The sequence below is a fragment of the Pristiophorus japonicus genome, chromosome 5 (assembly GCF_044704955.1).
Source record: "Pristiophorus japonicus isolate sPriJap1 chromosome 5, sPriJap1.hap1, whole genome shotgun sequence".
Taxonomy (NCBI): domain Eukaryota; kingdom Metazoa; phylum Chordata; class Chondrichthyes; family Pristiophoridae; genus Pristiophorus; species Pristiophorus japonicus.
This window is the reverse complement of record NC_091981.1, coordinates 59478941-59504772: the sequence shown is the minus strand read 5'-3', so window position 1 is coordinate 59504772 and position 25832 is coordinate 59478941. Positions and strand designations below refer to the sequence as shown.

At 43.8% G+C, this 25832-nt stretch overlaps 1 protein-coding gene across 5 annotated transcripts in view; it reads left to right on the top strand.

Annotated features, from left to right (window-relative positions):
• LOC139264358 (F-actin-uncapping protein LRRC16A-like) overlaps positions 1-25832 on the top strand; it is a 554868-nt gene that overhangs the window by 277803 nt on the left and 251233 nt on the right. For all 5 annotated transcript variants that reach the window (XM_070880668.1, XM_070880667.1, XM_070880669.1 and 2 more), the window contains 2 exons: positions 3802-3905; positions 23588-23665. In XM_070880668.1, the coding sequence (XP_070736769.1) occupies positions 3802-3905; positions 23588-23665 (182 nt within the window). The remainder of the gene's footprint in view (positions 1-3801; positions 3906-23587; positions 23666-25832) is intronic.

The window sequence follows — 25832 nt, the reverse complement described above, 5'->3', positions numbered from 1 at the left end:
GGGTGGACCGCTGGCTGGAGGCTCATCTGTCTCTGACGATGGGTAGGAAGATGGGGCAAAAAGGTAAGTCCACTTTTTGTCATTTTTTTTCTTTACAGGGACTTGGATGGGGTCCCTTGAAGGTTTTCAGATTTTATTTTTAATGCTTTTGCTTTTCAGCTCTTCGACCCTCCGTGGGCTCGACTCCATCCTCGGCACCTTTGCTGCCAAGAATGGGAGGTCCCGCTGGCTGCCGCCCAGATTGGTGGCGTAAGTCGCTCATTTACCGCCCAGGACCTCTCCGATGAAAACCCCATTCAAAGTACCGTCCGGTGTCTCGGCAGCCATCGGTGGTCCTTTGGGCGCGCGGAGGCCTTCATCAAATTCGGGCCCGAAGAGTACAACATCAAGGAAGTTATGATGAACCTTTATAAAACACTGGTTCAGCCACAACTGGAGTATTGTGTCCAATTATCGCACAGGAAGGATGTGAAGGCTTTAGAGAGGGTGCAAAAAGGATTTACAAGAATGGTTCCAGGAATGAGGGACTTCAATTACATGGATAACTGGAGAAATTTGGATTGTTCTTAGAGCAAAGAAGATTGTCAGGAGATTTGAGAGTTGTTCAAAATCATGAAGGATCTAGACTGAGTAGATAGAGAGAAACAGTTCCCATTGGCGAAAGGGTCGAGAATCAGAGGACACAGATTTAAGGTGATTGGCAGAAGGTCCAAAGGCACCACGAGGAAAAACTTTTTTATGCAGCGAGTGGTTATGATCTGGAATGCACTGCCTGAAAGGGTAGTGGAGACAGACTCAATTGTGGCTTTCAAAAGGGAATTAGACAAGAACCTGAAAGAAAAAAAATTGCAGGGCTATGGAGAAAGGGTGGGGGATTGGGATTAGCTGAAGTGCTCGTGCTGAGAGCCAGCATGGACTCAATGGGTCAAATGGCCTCCTACTGTGCTGTTATTCTATGATTGTACAAGCCCATTGTGGTCACCATCAAGCATTTTCACCATTATCAGTAACCCCCAAGTTCAGTTTGTGCTTTTAAAAACTGCGACTGCTTTATTACTTGGTAAACACTACCTGGTCTGTATTGTATTTATTATTAAAGCTTGTTTCATTTGTTAAGAGTTTTTTTTCTTGGTGACATTCTCCAGTTGTTGGAGTGTTAAATTCATGAATAGTACAAATGATGACTAATAAGGATAATATATGCAATTGAAGGTGCCAGCATCACATGATAACTGGTACCATAGTAATTGTTTGCATGCAATTTTACATAAGCAGGAAGCAGGAAAGTATGAATGTATTTTAACAAAAATGGATTAGTTTTATTATTTTCAAATTAAAACTCCATCTTGAATTGTCTTATTTGAGATTTTGATGGGTGAATTATTTTTGGTAGGCCAGCATGGAGCTACCACAATATTAACTCAATCTTCAATTTCTATTATCTTCTATTTCAGTATGACTGAATCACCCACATTATTAAAGACTAACAAATGATTAGACAGCATTGGAGCTCCTGCCCAGAGATTACTAATAATTAAGTGGACACACTATTTACCTGCCTGGTTATAACTTAGCTATTTGGTCTTGAATTCACGTCGATATGATGGCGTATATTCAAGTACGTCGTCATACTGCCTTTGAAATTGACTGCAAGTTCGGGATTTGTGCATGTGCAAATGTTTATACTAAAGCCCATAAAAAGAATCCTAATCGAGTTTTATGATTCCTATCCAGAGGCCACAAACATTAACTATTCAGCTAATGTGCACTAAAGTATTAATAATTACTTTGATATCTATGCATTTAGGTTAAACTATGCACATCAAAAAAAGCTTAATTTTGCTGTGTTAGGTAAAACTTCAGGCTTGTTCATCATACCAGTCCTTTTTATTTAAATTTAAAAAAATAAAGTCAGCAATTTCAAAGCTGAAGCCGGACATCAAATCGTTTATCAAAATGAATGTGAATCGAAGCAAAATGCTCAGCAATCTTTTGGAAAGTGCAGTGGGTATAGTAAAAATAAAACCACATCAGTTGCTTAGATGGACTTTCTGCAAAGTTTAATGCAGTCCCATCGGAATTTCTATGTTTCCTGATTGGCTAAGAGTCAGGAAGTGAAAACAGTACTGTCCCACGTGATCCTGGGTTCACAGACGTACAATGGTGCGCCCTTGGGATCCATGGGCCACTGCTCTGTGCACAACTCTGCAGCGTTAGACAGCCAGCTTGGGGCTTCGCTTAAGGTAAGTGCAGATTTTGTTCGGGTGATGCTGGCGTAATTCTTAGCTATGCCGCCGACCACAAATTCAGGACCATTGTTTAAAGCTGCTTTAATGTTGGGTTAAGTCCAATTTTAGTGGTCCTGACTCCGTGTGAGGACTGCAACCCAAAAATAAAGTTGCAGAGATTCGCTGAGGCTGGCAGTCAGAAAGACCACATCTTCCTGGCCTTTGGTCTCGGTCAATCCTGGCAAGTTTACTTTTTGGTTATTCAACCTATGGAGACGAGCCAAACATTGGGAGGCAGCACAACTAGTGCAATATAAAAGCTGCTTTTGAAAATTGGTAAGAGCAGGAACAAAATTCAGAAATCTGGATTTTTTAAAGTCGGACTATGAGATCACCTTAGTAGCATCACCAAGATCTTGAAGGAGAGCTTTCATGCAGGGGTAAGAAAATGAATGATGTCTTAACACTAGAACAGCTTCAAATGTTACCCTGGAGTGTTTACTCTACTGACGTGTACAGGACTAAGGTTATGGGTAAATGTACTCATTCATTTTATTGGACTCTACACTAAAGCTTCCCTTTAAATTGGGATGCTTAGTACATAGTTATATTAGCATAAATAGGACAATGTATAGAAATGTGGGACATTAATATGTAAGGATTTTACAGAGTTTTTTTTAATAAGATGCATATGGGTTGCTTGCTTTGAATTCTTGACTGACGAAACACTTCTGTAATATTATGAAAGAACTTTAAAAAAAAAAGGCTTAAACCAGCTAAAAGAATCTTTAAACTTATTTAAAGATAGCTGTTGATGATTTATGGAATAACAATAACAACTTGCCTTTAATATAAAACGTCTCAAGGGACTTGGCAAGTAAATAATGAAAATGGCACTCTGTCAAGAAAGGAGAGACTAATAATGATTGGCCAATGAGATGAGAATAAAGGAGCACGTTGGATATATTGAACTTGTCATTGGACCTTGAAAAGAAACACTGATACCACCAAGTACTGTGCACTTATCATAGAAACATGTTGATGCTGATCTGTGGTCGTCTCTGCAGCCAGAAACTATCCCATGACACTGTTGAAATTAGATTTACATGAACATTTATAGTGTATATTTTAATCCTGAAAGATTTAATCTTGAAATATTGAATTTTGCTATCTTCTGCAACATTAATTTGATAATGGTTTTATTACAATTGCATTTTACTAGGTGTGACACTGCTAATTTAAGTGCTCTACGCTTTACTCCGAAAGGATGTATGCTTAAAAATTTAACATAAATGTTCAGTCACGCCAGAATGCTGGATTAAATTATATTAGAAAACATTTTCATTGCAGAATCGTAAGTGCAAAAAGGTTTTTAAAAACAGTTGTAAAGTAAGGGCAGGCTATACAGGATCATCAAGGTTTAAAAAAAAAGTGTTCTAACTGGTCATTAATCTATTTCACAGCAAGCAACGAGATGACCAACCCTGCCTGTAGCTACACAAAACACTTGATATTTTGTGTCCAATAGAAAATTTGAATAACTGTTTATTTTGTGTGCTCTGCATTATTACAGGGGTGAACAGCCTTGCCCAGTCACTGAGTGCCAACCAACAAATTCCTAACTCCCTCACACACCTTGATCTATCAGGGAACTTTCTCCGAGGAGATGACCTATCGGTATGTTGGATTTTATTTTTTTTTTTCATTCTCGGGATATGAGCATCGTTGCCAAAGCTAGCATTTATTGTCCATCCCTAGTTGCCCTTGAGAAAGTGGTGGTCGGCCTTCTTGAACCGCTGCTGTCCTTGTGGTGATGGTACTCCTAAAATGCTGTTAGATAGGGAATTCCAGGATTTTGACCTAGCGACAATGAAGGTTTGGCAATATATGTCCAAGTAAGGATGGCATGTGACTTGGAAGGAAACTTGAAGATGATGGTGCTCCCATGCACCAGCTGCCCTTATCCTTCTAGGTGATGGAGGTCGTGGGTTTTGGAGGTGCTGCTGAAGAAGCATAAGTGACTTGCTTATCCTTATATTATGATGATTTTTAAATTATTGATGTGTTGATTAAACAGTAATTCTATGCTGTGGCTATTTTTAATACCAATTTGCAATTTATTCATGTCTTATGCAGTAGAATTAAACTAGCATTGGTGTTGGAATGCATGTGTGTTAATGCGAGGGGTGCTGCAAATAAAGTTGACAAGCTACAGTTGCAAGTTGCCACGTGGAGTTATGACATAGTGGCTATAACGGAAACCAGGCTTAAACATGGGCAGGAATGGGAAGTAAACATTCCTGGCTACAATGCATTCAGGAGGTATAGGGAAGGAAAATAAATGGGAGAGTGGGTGGCAGTATTAATCAAGGATAATATTACAGTTCTGCAGTGGCATGATATACCAGAGGGTTCAAAGCCAGAATCTATTCAGTTAGAGTTAAGGAACAGAAAAGGAACTGTTACATTGCTGGGTGTTTACTATGGATCCCTAAATAGTGAGGAGATTGATCTGTAGGCAAATCTGTAGGAAAATTTCAGAGAAATGTAAGGGGGAAAGCTGGGCAGTGTGTCCAAATTGGACAGCTGGCAAAGGCACAACAGGCTGAATGGCCTCCTGTGCTGTAGGAATCTATGGCGTAGAAATTCAGGGGTTTAGCGCCACCTGTTACAGCCAGATTCAGGCAAAGAAATGGTGGCCACCGCTCTCACCCACTGCCGGTGAGTCACGCGGCCAGCGGGTCCCATGGTGGGCACCATTTTTGAATGGCCAGCACGCTGTCGATATCTGCACTCGCTAGGGATATGTAGAATATGCAGGTCGTGACATCAGTGAGTGTGCAATGCGCACTTGACGCCCGATCTGCGAGTTTCGACTTCACCGCTCCACTTATCGGCATGCCTTAAGTACAATGAGCTGAGCAGCATTGCCAAATAGCAAGGAGGCTCCAACAGTGGTATTTAAAGGGATCATCAGCAGCCACTTGCACCTGATGTGTTTCTGCAGTTTGACTGGTTCTGTGGTTTCAATGGTGACAGGGAGTGTTGTTGCAAATGGAGAATACCTTCATTCTTACTGAAAGGCTTCTGCTGACAACATTTGCTCACAGTCATGGGGGCTCTACTGGCAGTCCCCCTCCTGCTCCACTATCTTAGGAAGTGATCCTTGGACAGAACGGATATGACTATGTGAGTACATATAGGAGAAGAAGCCATTGCAAAACATGTGTTAGCTCTGTGGGATACAAAGGAAACAAATTATGAAATTGGTACCACTGACGTGGACAGTACAGGAGGATGGTGTAGTTGATTCTGTCAGAGGTGCATGAGTACAATGATAGTTAAAAGCACTGTGATTACTGTCACAAAGGAAGTTGCTGGTGCCTTCAGACCAAAACAGTTTCAATAGATTCAGGCAAGGAAAGGTAGAGGCAGAGTTGGATGGTGATGATGCATTTGAAAGCCTTGAAAGGAAAGGGAGTGAAAGATGGGTTACCAACTCTGGTTGGATACATTCTTGGGAAGTTTGATGACTTGCAAGGGATATCAAAATTAATACAAAGAATCTTTACAATTACATTAGGAAAAAGAGGGTAGTCAGGAGCAATGTTAGCCTCTTTAAAAACTGAAAGCGGTGATATTGTCAATAATCATAAAGAAATGGTGGACATGTTGAATAATTACTTTGCATCAGTATTTACAGTAGAAGAAGCATGCCGGAAATCCCAAGGAAACTAATATTGAATCGGGGACAGGACTCAATAAAATTAACGCAAAACAAATAACAGTAATGAAGAAAATAATAGCACTAAAAGAGTGACAAAACCCCAGGACCAGGTGGTTCCATCCCAGGGTTTTAAAGGAAGTAGGTGAGCACATTGCAGATGCTTTAACGACAATCTTCTAAAGTTATCCTGATTCAGGAGCCGTTCCTTTAGATTGAAAAATTGTGTATGTCACTCCGCTATTTAAGAATGGTGAGAGATGGAAACCAGGGAATTATAAACCAGTTGGCTTAACATATGTTGTCAGGGAATTGCTAGAGTCTATAATTAAGGGATAGGGTGACTGAATGCCTCAAATTTTCAGTTATCAGAGAGAGCCAGCATAGATTTGTGAAAGGTAGATCATGCCTCACAAACTTGATTGAATTTGTTGAAGAGCTGACTAAAGTAGTGGACAGATGATGTCTATGCATGTTATTTATATGGGCTTCTAAAAGTCAATTCAGAAAGTCCCACATAAGAGACTGATAGCTAAAGTTGAAGGCCATGGAATTGAAGGCAAATTATTGACCTGGTTAGGAAATTGGCTGAACAGCAGGAGACAAAGATAGGGATAATGGACAGGAAAATGACAGTATTTATTAACAACTTGGATGATATAGAATGTCATATATCGAAATTTGCCGATGATACACCGATAGATGTCATTGTAGGCAGTGTAGATGAAAGCATAAATTGCAACGGAATATTGATCAATTAAGTGAATGGGCTAAACTGAGGCAAATGTATTTCAATGTAAGCAAATGTGAGGTCATCTACTTTGGACCTAAAAAGGATAGAACCATGGTACCTTCTAAATGGTGAAAAACAAAAAACAGTGGAGGTCCAAAGAGACTTCGGGGTCCAGGTACATAGATCATTAAAATAAGAACATAAGAAATTGGAGCAGGAGTCGGCCATTTAATAAGATCATGCCTGATCTGATCATGGACTCAGCTCCACTTTCCTGCACCCTCCCCATAACTCTTTATTCTCTTATTGCTCAAAAATCTGTCCATCTCCACCTTAACTATAATTAATGACCCAGCCTCCACAGCATCTCTGGGGCAGATAATTCCACAGATTTACAAACCTCAGAGAAGAAATTCCTCCTCATCTCAGTTCTAAATGGGTGCCCCCCTTATTCTGAGACTATAAGAACAATAAGAACATATGAAATAGGAGCAGGAGTAGGCCATACGGCCCCTCGAGCCTGCTCCGCCATTTAATATGATCATGGCTGATCACGTCCACTTCCTCGCCCGCTCCCCATAACCCCTTATCCCTTTATCATTTAAGAAACTGTCTATTTCTGTCTTAAATTTATTCAATGTCCCAGCTTCCACAGCTCTCTGAGGCAGCGAATTCCACAGATCCACAACCCTCTGAGAGAAGAAATTTCTCCTCATCTCAGTTTTAAATGGGCGACCCCTTATTCTAAGATCATGCCCTCTAGTTCTCGTCTCCCCCATCAGTGGAAACATCCTCTCTGCATCCACCTTGTCAAGCCCCCTCATAATCTTACACATTTTGATAAGATTATCTCTCATTCTCCTGAACTCCAATTAATAGAGGCCCAACCTCCTCAACCTTTCCTCACGTCAACCCCCTCATCTCTGGAATCAACCTAGTGAACCTTCTCTGAACTGCTTCCACGGCAAGTATATCCTTTCTTAAATATGGAAACCAAAACTGCATTCAGTATTCCAGGTGTGGCCTCACCAATACCCTGTACAATTGTAGCAAGACTTCCCTGCTTTTATACTCCATCCCCTTTGCAATAAAGGCCAAGATTCCATTGGCCTTCCTGATCACTTGCTGTACCTGCATACTATCCTTTTGTGTTTCATGCACAAGTACCCCCAGGTCCTGCTGTACTGCAGCACTTTGCAATCTTTCTCCATTTAAATAATAACTCGCTCTTTGATTTTTTTTTCTGCCGAAGTACATGATCTCACACTTTCCAACATTATACTCCATCTGCCAAATTTTTGCCCACTCACTTAGCCTTTCTATGTCCTTTTGCAGATTTTTTGTGTTCTCCCTACACATTGCTTTTCCTCCCATCTTTGTATCGTCAGCAAACTTGGCTACGTTACACTCAGTCCCTTCCTCCAAGTCGTTAATATAGATTATAAATAGTTGGGGTCCCAGCATTGATCCTTGCAGCAGCCCACTGGTTACTGATTGCCAACCCAAGAATGAGTGATTGGCTGGTTGATTGGTGACTATTTTTTCTTTTTCTCTTACTTTTTCTTTTCTTATCAGTAGGAAACCTTTGGCATTGTTGCCAAATTAAGTTAATCTAAGGGTTAAGTCATGGCAGGAGAGCCCAGAGCCATGTCATGCTCCTCCTGTGCTATGTGGGAAGAAGTGTCCCTGGCTACTATGTGTGCGGGAAGTGTGTCCAGCTGCAGCTCCTGTTAGACAGTATTGCGCCACTGGAACTGCACATGGATTCACTGGCGCATTCTCGATGCTGAGGATGTTGTGGATCGCACGTTTAGTGAGCTGGTCACACCGCAGGTAAAGATTACATCGGCAGATAGGGAATGGGTGACCATCAGGAAGAGCAAGGGAAGGAAGGTAGTGCAGGGGGCCCCTGCGGTCACCTCCCTCCATGCCGTTTTGGCTACTGTTGAGGGAGGTGGCTCATCAGGGGAACACAGCAGCAGCCAAGTTTATGGCACCAGGGGTGACTCTGCTTCACAGGAGGCAGGAAAAAGAGTGGGAGAGTTAGAATGATAGGGAATTCTATTGTAAGGGGAATAGATAGGCGTTTCTGCGGCCGCAAACGACACTCCACTGGTATGTTGCCTCCCTGATGCACGGGTCAAGGATGTCTCTGAGCGGCTGCAGGCATTCTGGAGGGGGAGAATGAATAGCCAGCTGTCGGAGTGCATATAGGTACCAACGATACAGGTAAAAAAATGGGATGAGCAAGGAGTTAAATTAAAAAGTAGGACCTCAAAGGTAGTAATCTCAGGATTGTTACCAGTGCCACGTGCTAGTCAGAGTAGGAATAGCAGGATAGCTCAGATGAATACGTGGCTTGAGAAATGATGCAAGGGGTAGGGATTCAAATTCCTGGGACATTGGAACTGGTTCTGGGGGAGGTGGGACCAATACAAACCGGACGGTCCTAGGGGGGAGTGTTTGCTAGTACTGTTGAGGAGGGTTTAAACTAATATGGCAGGGGATGAGAATCTATGCAGGGAGGCAGAGGAAAGTAAAAGGTAGGAAGGAGAAAAGTAAGAGTGAAGGGCAGAGAAATCAAGGGCAAAAATCAAAAAGGGCCACATTACAACATAATTCTAAAAGGACAAAGAGTGCTAAAAAAAAACGAGCCTGAAGGCTCTGAGTCTCAATGTGAGGACCATTCGTAATAAGGCGGATGAATTAACTGCGCAGATAGCTGTTAACGGATATGATGTGACTGAGATTAAGGAGACATGGCTCTAGGGTGACCAAGGCTGTGAACTCAACATCCAGGGGTATTCAATATTCAGGAAGGATAGACAGAAAGGAAAAGGAGGTGGGGCAGCGTTACTGGTTAAAGAGGAGATTAACGCAATAATAAGGAAGGACATTAGCTTGGATGATGTGGAATCTATATGGGTAGAGCTGCGAAACACCAAAGGGCAGAAAACGTTAGTGTGAGTTGTGTACAGACCACCAAACAGTAGTAGGGAGGTTGGGGATGGCATCAAACAGGAAATTAGGGATGCGTGCAATAAAGGTACAGCAGTTATTATGGGTGACTTTAATCTACATATAGATTGGGCTAACCAAACTGGTACTAATACTGTGGAGGACGATTTCCTGGAGTGTATAAGGGATGGTTTTCTAGACCAATATGTCGAGAAACCAACTAGAGAGCAGGCCATCCTAGACTGGGTCTTGTGTAATGAGAAAGGATTAATTCGCAATCTTGTCATGCGAGACCCCTCGGGAAAGAGTGACCAGAATATGGTAGAATTCTTCATTAAGATGGAGAGTGACACAGTTAATTCAGAGACTAGGGCCCTGAACTTAAAGAAAGGTAACTTCGATGGTATGAGGTGTGAATTGGCTAGGATAGACTGGAGAATGAGACTTAAAGGTTGATGGTAGATAGGTAATGGCCGACATTTAAAAATCACATGGATGAACTACAACAATTGTACATCTCTGTCTGGTGTAAAAATAAAACGGGGAAGGTGGTTCAACCGTGGCTCAACCGTGGCTAACGAGGGGAATTAGGGATAGTGTTAAATCCAAGGACGAGGCATATAAATTGGCCAGAAAAAGCATCAAACTTGAGGACTGGGAGAAATTTAGAATTCAGCAGAGGAGGACTATGGGTTTGATTAGGAGGGGAAAAATAGAGTATGAGAGGAAGCTTGCCAGGAACATAAAAACTGACTGCAAAAGCTTCTATAGATATGTGAAGAGAAAAAGATTAGTGAAGACTAATATAAGTCCCTTGCAGTCAGAATCAGGTGAATTCATAATGGGGAACAAGGAAATGGCAGACTAATTGAACAAATACTTTGCTTCTGTCTTCACTAAGGAAGACACAAATAACCTCCCGAAAATTCGAGGGGACCGAGGGTCTAGCGAGAAGGAGGAACTGGGGCAACTTATTAGTCAGGAAATGGTGTTAGGGAAAGTGATGCGATTAAAGGCCGATAAATCCCCAGGGCCTGATAGTCTGCATCCCAGAGTACTTAAGGAAGTGGCCCCAGAAATAGTAGATGCATTGGTGGTCATTTTCCAACATTCCATGGACTCAGGATCAGTTAATATGGTTTGGAGGGTAGCTAATGTAACCCCACTTTTTTTTTAAAAAAGGAGGGAGAGGAGGGAATTATAGACCGGTTAGCCTGACATCGGTAGTGGGGAAAATGCTTGAATCGATTATTAAAGAGGTAATAACATCGCATTTGGAAAGCAGTGACAGGATCGGTCCAAGTCCGCATAGATTTATGAAAGGGAAATCATTCTTGACAAATCTAGAATTTTTTGAGGATGTAACTAGTAGAGTGGATAAGGGAGAACCAGTGGATGTGGTGTATTTGGACTTTCAAAATGCTTTTGACAAGGTCCCATACAAGAGATTTGTGTGCAAAATTAAGGCACATGAGATTGGGGGTAATGTATTGACGTGGATAGAGAATTAGTTGGCAGACAGGAAGCAAAGAGTGGGAATAAAGGGGTCCTTCTCAGAATGGCAGGCAATGACTAGTGGGGTACCGCAAGGTTCAGTGCTGGGACCCCAGCTATTTACAATATATATTAATGATTTAAACGAAGGAATTGAATGTAATATCTCCAAGTTTGCAGATGACACTAAGCTGGGTGGCAGTGTGAGCTGTGAGGAGGATGCTAAGAGGCTGCAAGATGAATTGGACAGGTTAGGTGAGTGGGCAATTGCATGGCAGATGCAGTATAATGCGGATAAATGTGAGGTTATTCACTTTGGTGGCAAAAACAGGAAGGCAGATTATTATCTGAAAGTTGAAAGGGGAGGTTCAAAGAGACCTGGGTGTCATGGTACATCAGTCATTGAAGGTTGGCATGCAGGTACAGCAAGCAGTTAAGAAAGCAAATGGCATGTTGGCCTTCATAGTGAGAGGATTTGAGTATAGGAGCAGTGAGGTCTTGCTTCAGTTGTACAGGGCCTTGGTGAGACCACACCTTGAGTATTGTGTGCAGTTTTGGTTTCCTAACCTGAGGAAGGACATTCTTGCTGTTGAGGGAGTGCAGCGAAGGTTCACCAAACTGATTCCCGGGATGGCAGGACTGACATATGAAAGATTGGATCGGCTAGGCTTATATTCACTGGAGTTTGGAAGAATGAGAGGGGATCTCATAGAAGCATAAAAAATTCTGACGGGATTGGACAGGTTAGATGCAGGAAGAATGTTTCTGATGTAGGGGAAGTCCAGAACCAGGGGTCACAGTCTAAGGATAAGGGGTAAGCCATCTAGGACTGAGATGAGGAGAAACTTTTTCACCCAGACAATTGTGACCCGATGGAATTCTCTACCACAGAAAGTTGTTGAGTTCAGTTCGTTGAATATATTCAAATGGGCGTTAGATATGGCCCTTAAGGCTAAAGGGATCAGGAGGTATGCAGAGAAGGCAGGAGTAGTGTACTGAAGTTGCATGATCAGTCATGATCATATTGAATGGTGGTGCAGGCTCAAAGGGCCGAATGGCCTGCTCCTGCACCTATTTTCTATGTTTCTATGAACCATTTATCCCTACTCTCTGTTTTCTGTTCGTTAGCCAATCCTCTATCCATGCTAATATATTACCCCTAACGTCGTGAACTTTTATGTTGTGCAATGTGCTTTTCTATTTTTCTGCCAAAGTGGATAACCTCACATTTTCCCACATTATACTCCATCTGCCAAATTTTTGCCCACTCAATTAGCCTGTCGATATCTGTTTGCAGACTTTTTGTGCCCTTGTTATATAATTAGCAAATGTGACTACATTACACTTGGTCCCTTCATCCAAGTCATTAATATAGATTGTAAATAGTTGAGGCCCCAGCACCGATCCCTGCGACATCCCACTAGTTACTAGTTGTCAACCAAAAAATGACCCATTTATCCCGACTCTCTGATTTCTGTTAGTTAGCCAATCCTCTATCCATGCAAATATATTACCCCCAACTCCGTGAACTTTTATCTTGTGCAGTAACCTTTTATGTAGCACCTTATCGAATGCTTTCTGGAAATCCAAATACACCACATCCAGTGGTTCCCCTTTATCCACCCTGCTCGTTACATTCTCAAAGATCTCCAGCAAATTTATCAAATTTGTCAAACATGTCATGAGCAGGTTCAGAAAACAATCAAAAATTCTAATGGAATGCTGGCATTTATATCTAGAGGATGAGAATACAAGGGGGTAGAAATTATGCTGCATCGATACAAAACCCTGGTTAGACCACACCTGGAGTATTGTGAGCAGTTCTGGGCACCATAGCTTAGGAAGGATATATTGATCTTGGAGGGAGTGCAGCGTAGGTTTACCAGAATGATACTCGGACTTCAAGGGTTAAATTACGAGGAGAGATTACACAAATTAGGGTTGTATTCCCTAGTATTTAGATGGTTAAGGGACGATCTGATCGAAGTTTCCAAGATATTAAGGGGAGCAGATAGGCTAGATAGAGAGAAACTATTTACACTGGCTGGGGATTCAAGGACTGGAGGGAAGAGTCTAAATTAGAGCCAGGCTTTTCAGGAGTGAAATTAGGAAACACTGCTACACACCTAGGGGGCAAGTTTTGGCCTGAGTTGCTTCTATTTTTTTGGAGCAACTAGTTTAGAATGGAGCATCTTAGAAATTGTAATTCTCGGCATTTAGTTTGCTCCAGTTCTAGTGAGTTCGAACAGCTTCATTGTAGAACAGATTTTTTTTTCAAAAGGGGGTGTGTCCAGCCACTTACGTCAGTTTTGCAAGTTTAGTCAGTGAAAACGAACTTAGAATGGAGTAAGTGTAGATTTTTGTACGCTGAGAAAAACCTTGCCTACACTTAGAAATCAGGCGTAGGGAACGAGAGATTTGGGGGAGGGGGAACGGGAAGTAATTGAATTTTAGAAGCATTTAACAGTTTCACTTCTACAAATAAAGAGCCATCCTGAATAATAAATGATAAATAAAGCAAATTTTAAACAGTTGAATTTTCCTACCTGTCTGAAGCAGCAGCAACAGCAGCCTTCCGAGCTGCGAAGTAACTTGCAGGCAGGCAGGCCGTTCGGCCAGGGGAGGCGTACAAAGTACCAGGAAGGACAGCCAGCCAGCCAACAAGTTTAACAGTTTAATTTGTAACTCAAGAATGGGTGCTGCATTATCGACACCACGGATTATGCAATGGTTCTCCATCAATTCACTGCATAGGAGAGAATTGATTGGAGCTCACTGCACCAGGAACGTCATAGCCCATAGGCTGATGGGCAGGAGACCTTACCCACGTTGGCAATATCGAGCCAGGCGCTCGTACCTGGACATGAGCGAGGCTGATTGTGTCAAAAGGCTGCGTTTTCGCAGAGAAGTTGTCGTTGAGATCTGTGATATGCTGAGAGTAGATTTGCAGCCCAGAAGCAGAACGCCGACTGCCTTGTCTGTTGAAGTGAAGGTAACAGCTGCACTTGCCTTCTATGCCTCGGGATCGTTTCAGGCTACAACTGGAGATGTGTGCGCCATCTCTCAACGTGCAATACATGCCTGCGTTTACTAGGTCACAGCTGCACTGTGTGCGCGGAGGAATTACTTCATCAAGTTCCCAATGACTGTACAAGCGATGTATGACAGGGCTGTAGGCTTCTTCAGGATTGCCGGCTTCCCAAAGGTACAGGGCTGCATTGATTGTACCCACATCGCCTTGCGAGCACCTGTGGAGTATTCCGAGCAGTACAGGAACTGAAAAGGTTTCCAATCCATTAAATGTGCAGTTCGTGTGTGATGACAAGCAGCGCATCATGTCAGTCGATGCGAGATACCCTGGCAGCACCCACGATGCGTTCATAGAAACAAAGAAACATAGAAAATAGGTGCAGGAGTAGGCCATTCGGCCCTTCGATCCTGCACCACCATTCAGTAAGATCATGGCTGATCATTCCCTCAGTACCTCTTTCCTTCTTTCTCTCCATACCCCTTGATTCCCCTAGCCATAAGGGCCATATCTAACTCCCTCTTGAATATATTCAATGAACTGGCATCAACAACTCTCTGCAGCAGGGAATTCCACAGATTAACAACTCTCTGAGTGAAGAAGTTTCTCCTCATCTCAGTCCTAAATGGCCTACCCCTTATCCTAAGACTGTGTCCCCTGGTTCCGGACGTCCCCAACAACAGGAACATTCTTCCCGCATCTAACTTGTCCAGTCCCGTCAGGATCCCCTTTCATCCTTCTAAACTTCAGTGTATAAAGGCCCAGTTGATCCAGTCTCTCCTCACATGTCAGTCTAGCTATCCCGGGAATCAGTCTGGTGAACCTTTACTGCACTCCCTCAATAGCAAGAATGTCCTCAGATTAGCGGACCAAAACTGAACACAATATTCCAGGTGAGGCCTCACCAAGGCCCTGTACAACTGCAGTAAGACCTCCCTGCTCTTATACTCAAATCCCCTAGCTTTGAAGGCCACCCTACCATTTGCCTTCTTTACCGCCTGCTGTAACTGCATGCCAACTTTCAATGACTGATGAACCATGACACCCAGATCTCGTTGCACCTCCCCTTTTCCTAATCTGCTGCCATTCAGATAATAGTCTTCCTTTGTGTTTTTGCCCCCAAAGTGGATAACCTCACATTTATCCATATTATACTGCATCTGCCATGCATTTGCCCACTCACCTAACCTGTCCAAGTCACCCTGCAGCCTCTTAGCGTCTTCCTCACAGCTCAAACCGCCACCCAGTTTAGTGTCATCTGCAAACTTGGAGATATTACACTCAATTCCTTCATCTAAATCATTAATGTATATTGTAAAGAGCTGTGGTCCCAGCACTGAGCCCTGTGGCACTCCACTAGTCACTGCCTGCCATTCTGAAAAGGACCCGTTTATCCCGAGTCTCTGCTTCCTGCCTGCCAACCAGTTCTCTACCCACCCAATTCCATGTGTTTTGCTTTTGCACACCAATCTCTTGTGTGGGACCTTGTCAAAAGCCTTTTGAAAGTCCAAATACACCACATCCACTGGTTCTCCCTTGTCCACTCTACTAGTTACATCCTCAAAAAATTCCAAAAGATTTGTCAAGCGGGATTTCCCTTTCATAAATCCATGCTGACTTGGTCCGATTCTGTCACTGCTTTCCAGATGCGCTGCTATTTCTTCCTTAATAATTGATTCCAACATTTTCCCCACTACTGATGTCAGACTAACTGGTCTATAATTACCTGTTTTCTCTCTCCCTCCCTTTTTAAAAAGTGTTGTTACCTTAGCTACCCTCCAGGCCATAGGAACTGATCCAGAGTCAATAGACTGTTGGAAAATGATCACCAATGCATCCACTATTTCTAGGGCCACTTCCTTAAGTACTCTGGGATGCAGACTATCAGGCCCCGGGGATTTATCGGCTTTCAATCCCATCAATTTCCCTAACACAATTTCCCGCCTAATAAGGATATCCTTCAGTTCCTCCTTCTCACTAGACCCTCAGTCCTTTGTACTTCCGGAAGGTTATTTGTGTCTTCCTTCGTGAAGACAGAACAAAAGTATTTGTTCACTTGGTCTGCCATTTTTTTGTTCCCCATTATAAATTCACCTGAATCCGACTGCAAGAGCCCGATGTTTGACTTTACTAACCTTTTTCTCTTCACATTTCTATAAAAGCTTTTGCAGTCAGTTTTTATGTTCCCGGCAAGCTTCTTCTCGTACTCTATTTTCCCCCTCTTAACGAAACCAATTGTCCTCCTCTGCTGAATTCTAAATTTCTCCCAGTCTTCAGGTTTGCTGCTTTTACTGGCCAATTTATATGCCTCTTCCTTAGATTTAACACTATCCTTAATTTCCCTTGTTAGCCACGGTTGAGCCACCTTCCCCGTTTTATTTTTACACCAGACAGGGATGTACAATTGCTGAAGTTCATCCATGTGATCTTTAAATGTTTGCAATTGCTTATCCACCGACAACCCTTTAAGTATCATTTGCCAGTCAATTCTGGCCAATTCACACCTCATACCATCGAAGTTACCTTTCCTTAAGTTCAGGACCTTACTCTCTGAATTAGCTGTGTCACTCTCCATCTTAATGAAGAATTCTACCATATTATGGTCACTCTTCCCCAAGGGGCCTCGCACAACAAGATTGCTAATTAGTCCTTTCTCATTACACATCACCCAGTCTAGAATGGCCAGCTCTCTAGTTGGTTCCTCGACATATTGGTCTAGAAATCCATCCCAAATACTCTCCAGGAAATCCTCCTCCACCGTATTGCTACCAGTTTGGTCAGCCCAATCAATATATAGGTGAAAGTCACCCATGATAACTGCTGTACCTTTATTGCACACATCCCTTATTTCTTGTTTGATGCTGTCCCCAACCTCACTACTACTGTTTGGTGGTCTGTACACATCTCCCACTAGCGTTTTCTGCCCTTTGGTATTCTGCAGCTCCATCCATACCGATTCATCCAAGCTAAAGTCCTTCCTTATTATTGCATTAATTTCCTCTTTAATCAGCAATGCCACCCCACCTCCTTTTCCTTTCTGTCTATCCTTCCTAAATGTTGAATACCCCTGGATGTTGAGTTCCCAGCCTTGGTCACTCTGAAGCCATGTCTCCCTGATGCCAATTACATCATAACCGTTAACTGCTTTCTGCGCAGTTAATTCGTCCACCTTATTCCGAATACTCCTCGCATTGAGACACAGAGCCTTCAGGCTTGTCTTTCTAACACATTTTGCCCCTTCAGAATTTTGTTGTAATGTGGCCCTTTATGCTTTTTGCCTTAGGTTTCTCTGCCCTCCACTTTTACTTTTCTTCATTCTATCTTTTGCTTCTGCCCCCATTCTACTCTCCTCTGTCTCCCTGCATAGGTTCCCATCCCCCTGCCATATTAGTTTAACTCCTCCCCAACAGCATTAGCAAACACCCCCCCCCCCCTCCAGGACATTGGTTCCAGTCCTCCCCAGGTACAGACCGTCCGGTTTGTACTGGTCCCACCTCCCCCAGAACCGGTTCCAATGTCTCAGGAATTTGAATCCCTCCCTTCTGCACCACTCCTCAAGCCACGTCTTCATCTGAGCTATCCTGCGATTCCTACTCTGACTTGCACATGGCACTGGTAGAAATCCTGAGATTACCACTTTTGAGGTCCTACTTTTTAATTTAGCTCCTCGTTTCCTAAATTCGTCTCGTAGCACCTCATCCCATTTTTTACCTAGATCTTTAGTACCTATATGCACCACGACAACTGGGTGTTCACCCTCCCTTATTAAAATGTCCTGCACCCGCTCCGAGACATCCTTGACCCTTGCACCTGGGAGGCAACATTCCATCCTGGAATCTCAGTTGCATCCGCAGAAACATCTCTCTTTTCCGGTTACAATAGAATCCCCTACCACTATAGCTCTCCCACTCTTTTTCCTGCCCTCCTGTGCAGCAGAACCACCCACGGTGCCATGAACTTGGCTGCTGCTGCCCTCCCCTGATGAGTCATCCCCCTCAACAGTACCCAAAGCGGTGTATCTGTTTTACAGGGGAATAACCGCAGGGGTCCCCTGCACTACCTTCCTTGCACTGCTCTTCCTGTTGGTCACCCACTCCCTATCTGGCTGTGTACCCTTTTCCTGCGGTAGGACCAACTCACTAAACGTGCTATTCACGTCATTCTCACGATCATCCACATCATTCTCAACATTCTTCATCCTAAGCGACAGCGTTATATCTGACAAGTTTGAACAGCAGCCAGAAGGGTAGAGCTGGCTACTAGGAGACAAAGGGTACGGCCTGGCCACCGGGCTCATGATGCTCCTACGCGTAACACAGACGGAAGCTGACCATCAATACAATATGGAGCACATTGCGACGCGCTGCATCATAGAGAGGACCATTGGCATTTTGAAACAGCGTTTCCGATGCCTGGACCATTCCGGAGGCCACTTGCAATACTCTCCTCAGATTGTCAGTCACTTCACTATTGTGTGCTGCATACTGCATAACTTAGCCACCATGAGCTGGTAGTGGAACCAGAAGACCCACATGAGGGGCCAGTGCCTGATGATAGTAATTTGGAAGAGCAGGATGAGGATGATGACGACGATCAGGGAAGCATGCAAGTGCCTGATGCTGGAGCACGAGGTCGGAGGAACGCGGTCCATCGTGCTCCTTTAACGATTGCTCGAGCCCTGCGCCAGCAGCTCATCCGTGAATGCTTCAATTACTGATGCCTGAGGGCTCTGCGACAACTCTTGCGCATCGACATGTTTATTTTTTGGACTTGTTTCTATGTTGTGTTGTGTTAATGGAACATGATTCAGTTTCAATGAAAAAATATTTTATTGAAAAGTTAACGTTAGTGTAATAAAATATTTGTTGTATCAAACTTTACTTTTTAATATTACTCTTTAAGATCACTTAAAAACTTTAAGGTCACTTATAAACTTGTACAGTTACAAAACAATTTTAATGTGAAAAATCTTACACCCTTAAGATCACTTAAATTTCAAGATCACTTTTTAGGTACAAAATTAAATAAGTTACAAAATGTGAGAGCATTTACACAATAAGATCACTTCAAAACCTAAGATCACTTATAAGTTGTAAAATTACAAAACTTACAAAACAATTTCAATTTGTAAAACATTACTACAGTTACATCAAGAACAAGAACAAAAGCAGCAAAGAAAGGCTTCAACCATCTCTCATCCACATCTCGGTGAATGTTCACATCTTCATGGGGGTGTCATTTGATTGGCCGGGCTGTGTGCTCTTATTGCAGCAGCTACCTCCATGAGGGCCTGTGCCGTCACTTGCATGCCCTCCCTGACGGCCTATGCCATCAATTGCACTCCCTCGGACATTCCCTCCCTCATTTCCCGTGTCATAACTGCTATTTCTCCCGTCAGGACCGTCACCTCTTCACCCACTGCACTGACGCTGCCCACGAGTAATCGGGTAAGCTCATTGGTTTCCACACCCAATGCCACAACCTGAGCCGCATCTGTTGCACGCTGCATCTCAGGAGAGCGTGTCGCCAATCTCCTCCTCTGCCTGGGTCTGCCTCGTGGCAGCACTGCACGAGGAACCGCGGGCTGGGACGGCGGGACTCTCGGTGTTCCAAACGGCAGCATGAGAGTGGGAGCCGCAGGCTGGGACGGTGCGGCCCTGGGTCTTGCATCCGGCACCACTCAAGTGCGAGCCGTGGGTTGGGATGGTGGGTCAGTGGGTGTAAACTGCTCCATTATATCAGTAACACCGCTGGGACCCGCAACGTCGGAATCAAAACCATGGAAAGTGGAGCCAGAACCTATGCAAGGGATTGAAACTCTGATGTCCGCTAATGTGGGCTCATAAATATTAATTTGGAAGGTCTCCCCTGAAGACATTTCAGTAATCGCGGCCTGCAGCCAGTCTGGTTCGTCCGCATCTGATTCTTCTGGTTCTTGTTCTGGATTTTCAGGATCTTCAGGATTGGCATCATCATCATCATCTTCTGCAAAATATTTCAGAACAGTCAAATGTTTAGCAGCAGAGGACGGGGCAGGATGCGTGGCATGAGTACTCTCACACATAGCAGGCCAGGCAGCAGGTTGATTTGAAGGGCCACGATGAATTTTCAGGACTTACCCTCTCCTTCCTGTGTGGGCCCAGCTTGTGCTGTATTGATTGCTTTTCTCCATCATAGCAGTTACCCTCTGTTCCAAGGGTGTCAGTGGATGCAGATTTGTTGGGCCTCCTCCTGTTCGAGTTGTTTCCCTTTTGTTGTGAGCCAATTTCTTCAGCAAAGATTAAAATATAACTTTTTACAGAGTGCGGCTTTCTGCAGGGTGGGACATATACAATTTACAATTACGATTCCATTTGAAAAATGAAAATATTACTTACATTAACTACTTGACCAAGGTCGTGCCATTTCTTTTTACACTTGCTTCCAGATCTCCTGGTATGCACCACTGCGCAGTAATCTTCTGCAACTTGGTTCCATCGTTTCTTCATTTCTTTGGGTGGCACTTTTATGTGACCTCTGTTGCTGGTATCCAGCTCCTGCCATCTCTGCTCAAGGACGTTAATTAATGTCTCCACTTCCTCAAGCAAGAAATTCTTTGTTCTTGGTGGACGTTGTTCCATTGCTTTATTGAATTGACACTGATTTTTCAAAACACACAGTCCTTATTTTGCATGCATCTATGCGGCATTTGTTCTGGAAGTTTAGCAGCAAAAAGCAGCACTCACTGATTTCAGCAGGTGATTTCTTCAACATTGCTGCTAAAAGCACTCCTTCAGGCACAAAAAATCAGTAAAATTCACTCACAAGCCTTTCCATAGCTCCACAAAACAAAACAGCACCTTTGCAGATGTACCTTTAAAAATGGCCGAGTGCCAATGTTTATTTCACACTGCGCATGCGCGCACGCTCCAGCGCACATGTGCAGGGCTTCCGGCACGACGTCGGCTTCTGCGACCTAGCTCCGCCCCCCTGCAGGCAGAGAATCGGTGCCACGCTTTGGCCCCGCCCCCACCTCCCGCAGATGTCTCCACGCTGTGCCGACCTGGAACGGAGCCGATTTCAACCGGAGAATCACGCAATAAGTTTTTGCTGCACTTTTCCAAAGGGTGGTAGAGTTTGGAACTCTCTTCCGCAAATTGCTCGATCAATTAATTTTAAATCAGAGATTGCTTGCTTTTTGTTGAGCAAAGGCGGGTATATGGAGTTAGGTCACAGATCAGCCATGATCGCATTGAATGGCGGAAAAGGAGCGAGGGGCTGAATGGCCTACTCCTGTTCTATGTTCCTATGTGATGTCTGATCATGTGACCCTAACACATAGTTTGCACATATTACATTTACCTTATAATGGTTGGGTGCCCTGTAGTTGAGTATCTTCACATAATTTTGTTGTGGTGCACGAAGTTTTAACAGCTGAGAGGCTGCCCATGAGAAGTCAAAGAAAGTTCACAGACCCTCGATCGATCTGAGACAGTTGGCAACTCTAGGTAGTAGTTCAAGCCGATGAGGCCTCAAGGGGGGCCTTTTTAAGGAAGGGGTGGATTGCAGCAGTTTTAAAATGTGATAAAACAGAAAATGCTGGATTCTCTCTCCACAGATGCTAACATTTCAGATCAATGACATTTCTTTAGATGTGCATTTTGCTTTAGTATTAAACGGTGAAACGTATAAGATTCTGAGGGGACTTGACAGGGTTGATGCAAAGAGGATGTTTCCACTCGTGGGGAAATCTAGAACTAGGGGGCATAGTTTCAGAATAAGTGGTCACCCATTTAAAATGAAATGAGGAGGAATTCCTTCTCTCAGAGGGTTGTGAATCTGTGGAATTCTCTACCCCAGAGAGCGGTGGAGGCTGGGTCATTAAATGTATTTAAGGTAGAGATAGATAGATTTTTGAATGATAAGGGAGTCTAGGATTATGGGGAGAGAGCAGGGAAGTGGAGTTGAGGCCAAGATCAGATCAGACATGCTGTTGAATGGGGGAGCAGGCTCGAGGCACCAAATGGTCTACTCCTGCTCCTATTTCTTATGTTCTTATGAAACAGTGCTTGAGAAAAGAAAGCAGTTAGCGATGTATTAACACAGTTCACCAGAAAACTGTAATGTATATGTGACAAAACTGAAGTAATTTTGGTATTCTTCTTTTCTCAACCGAGGGTTCCCTCTACCATGGTTGACGTGGCCCTCGACCATGTCCGTTTCATTTCTTACACGTCTACTCTCACCTCCTCCCTCCCAGAACCATAGTGTTACCCTTGTCCTTGCCTTTCAGCCTTTCAGCCCACCAGCCTCCACATTCAACGGATCATCCTCTGCCATTTCTGCCACCTCCAATGTGATCCCATCACCAAACACATCTTCCCCACCCTCCCCTTTCAGGGACCACTCCTTCCGCAATACCGTGGTCCACTCCTCAATCACCCCCAACACCCCCTCCCCTTCCCACCGTCCAGGGCCCAAAACACTGCTTATAGGTGTAACAGTGATTTATTTATACTTGTATCAATTTAATATACTGTATCCACTGCTCACAATGCAGTTTCCTCTACACTGGGGAGACCAAACGCAGAAACATTAACTCTGCTTCCTCTCTACAGATGCTGCCTGACCTGCAGAGATTTCCAGCATTTTCTGTTTTTATTCCAGATTCCAGCATACGCAGTATATTGCTTTTGTAATATAAGTAGTCTGGTTACTGTAAATATAGTTGTATGTAATAGTGGTCATTTATCTGTTTAAAGTTCAAAAAATCTAATGTAGTTATAGTCCATGCCATAGTCTGATATTTATTTGTTCCATCTACCGAAATCGGAAGAATCAGCTAAGGGCACGTTATATCCAATAAGCCAAAATACAGGGAGAAGTGTTCTCTTAGATCCGCTGGGCCTTTAGGATTTATCTAGATATTGGGCATGTAAAGGTACATTCCAGGTCATAACTAATGAAGGGTCACATACAGGAGTGGTCCATGATGTTGAATCTGAAGATTTGTAATGTAAAAACTCAAATATGTTATGGTACTTATTACCTAGAAATATTTTGAAGTGCAGATTCAAAGAGCCCAGGGAGGATTGATGGTGGTAAATAACTAAAGTTTCTTTTGTGCAACTATTGGCAGAGCTCCATGGGTAATGTGAGCTGTTGTTTGTGGCAAGTAGAATGATTAGCCAATGATGTGCCACAGCTTCAATAGATTGGTCCTTCAAGTGGCAGCTCACCTCTTACACATATTAAGTGTTCACCTTTCACAAATTCTAGTGATGCAATCCTTTATAATTTAGACTGACATTTGAGCTTACTACAGATATGATTTGTTTTTTCAACCAGAATTAAAATGAAACCATTACAGTATAATGCCTGAACTCTGAATGAATGAAACTAAGTTGTAGTTTGTTCAGTTTTATTCTGTTTGTTTTTTGCAGAACCTGTACAGTTTCCTGGCTCAGCCAAATGCTCTTGCTCATCTTGATTTATCAAACACAGACTGTGCATTAGATATGGTATGTACATGAGTTTCATGTGATTTGTATTTTTATTTTTGAACTCAATAACTTCAACAATTGCTGTTAACCATAACACAAAAGGTGAACTGGTATAGTATAAGTGAAGGACTGGGAGAAGGACCAGTTCTGTGGGTACTGCAGAGTGAGCACTGCGGGAAATCGGTCATGTGCTGACTATGAATGCCCATCCAGCTTGCGAGGAGTATGGGGGTCGCTGAATCAGCTTTATACTGATGATGAGGAAGTGAGGAAAATTAGAATGTTGATTCCAGGTTCAGTTGTCACTAGAAGTTTGGATATATATACATATAATTTAATTTTTTTTACAAAAGATTGTTCATTGTCTATAGTTGTAACAATTTGATTGCCTGAATTTTAGTCTGATTATAGAAACATAGAAACATAGAAAATAGGTGCAGGAGCAGGCCATTCAGCCCTTCTAGCCTGCACCGCCATTCAATGAGTTCATGGCTGAACATGAAACTTCAGTACCCCCTTCCTGCTTTCTCGCCATAACCCTTGATCCCCCGAGTAGTAAGGACTTCATCTAACTCCCTTTTGAATATATTTAGTGAATTGGCCTCAACTACTTTCTGTGGTAGAGAATTCCACAGGTTCACCACTCTCTGGGTGAAGAAGTTTCTCCTCATCTCGGTCCTAAATGGCTTACCCCTTATCCTCAGACTGTGACCCCTGGTTCTGGACTTCCCCAACATTGGGAACATTCTTTCTGCATCTAACCTGTCCTATGAAGCTCCTTAGGACATTTTACTACATTAAAGGTGCTATATAAATGCAAGTCGTTATAAACGAATGACTGAGGGATATGACTCAGAGAAGCTTGTTGTCCTCTTTTGTGCCAAATCCTTCCCCTCAACAGCTCTTAACTTTCTATGAAATCCAAATCTGTCCAAGATTTGAATAGTGCACTAATTACTTGAGAAGCTTTTACAGCTCCCCTCATATTCCTTGACAGGAAAAAAAATTGATTATCTCCAGGAACAGTTTTGTGTCCTTTTGCGCATGCATGCAGTTGGCCCTGCCCCTTTTTGCACATGCGCATGCAAGTTGTCACCAAGGCCACACATTCGCAGCACCCCCACAGTCGTGGCTGCAGTGCAGCGTGGACCACGTTTTGTTCGGCTCCGTGGGCCAAGACCGGTCACTGGGTCTGTGCTGGCTGGGGCGAGAAGAGAGGTTCGAAATCGGAGGTGGGGGGGGGGGGGGGAAGAGAGGAAATCGGAGGGGGGGTAGAGAAAGGAAATCGGAGTGGGGGGTTGGGAGAGAGAATCAGAGGGGTGAGAGAGAAAGGGAATTGGAGAGGGGGGGGCGAAAATGGGGGAAAGAAGGGAGGGGAGAGCGACTGGGACGGGGGGGGGGGGGCGGAATTGAAGGGAGGGGAGAGAGAGAGGAGGTCAGGAACTTGAGTGGGGAGAGAAGGTCAGGAACTCGGGGGTGGGGGGAGGGGGTTGGGGGAAGAAGGAGTGAGAGCAAGAACATGATCCACATGGTAAAATGGATCATGTTCTTCCAACCTCGCCCCCTTTATACCCACACCACGTTCTTCCAACCCCATCCCTTTACACCACATTCTCCCCTCTCCCCCCAGATCTGGTTGATTTCTCGGAAAGCTCGGTGTGTGTGTGGCAAATGACATAATTGAACTGGATGAAATATGATAGTCAGGCCATTGTCACTATTCAATTCATACCCAATAAACCTGTTAACACTCCGTGACCAACACATAATGCCCAATCTATGGGGGTGGGAAGGCCAGGAACTTGTTGGGGGGAGAAGGTCATTAATCCAGGGCAGGGGAGAAGGTCCGGAATCCTAGGGGGGTGGGGTGAAGAAGGACAGGAACTTGGGCAAGGGGTGAAGGTCAGAAGCTTGGTGGGGGAAGCTCAGGAACTTGGGCAGAGAGAGAGAGTCAGGAACTCGGGCAGAGGAGGGGGGCGTGGTTTGTGTGGGAGGTCAGGAACTTGGGCCAGGTAGTGGGGAAGGTCGGGCACTTGGGCGGGGGGCCAATGTCAGAAACTTCGGGAGAGAAGGTCAGCAACTTGGGCGGTGGGGGCAGGAACTTGTTTGCAGGAGTAATAGAAGTCTTCCCGTGAGTATAACCTGCGAGGGTGAGCCCTTTCCATTCCAAGGGAGCTCTGTTCTG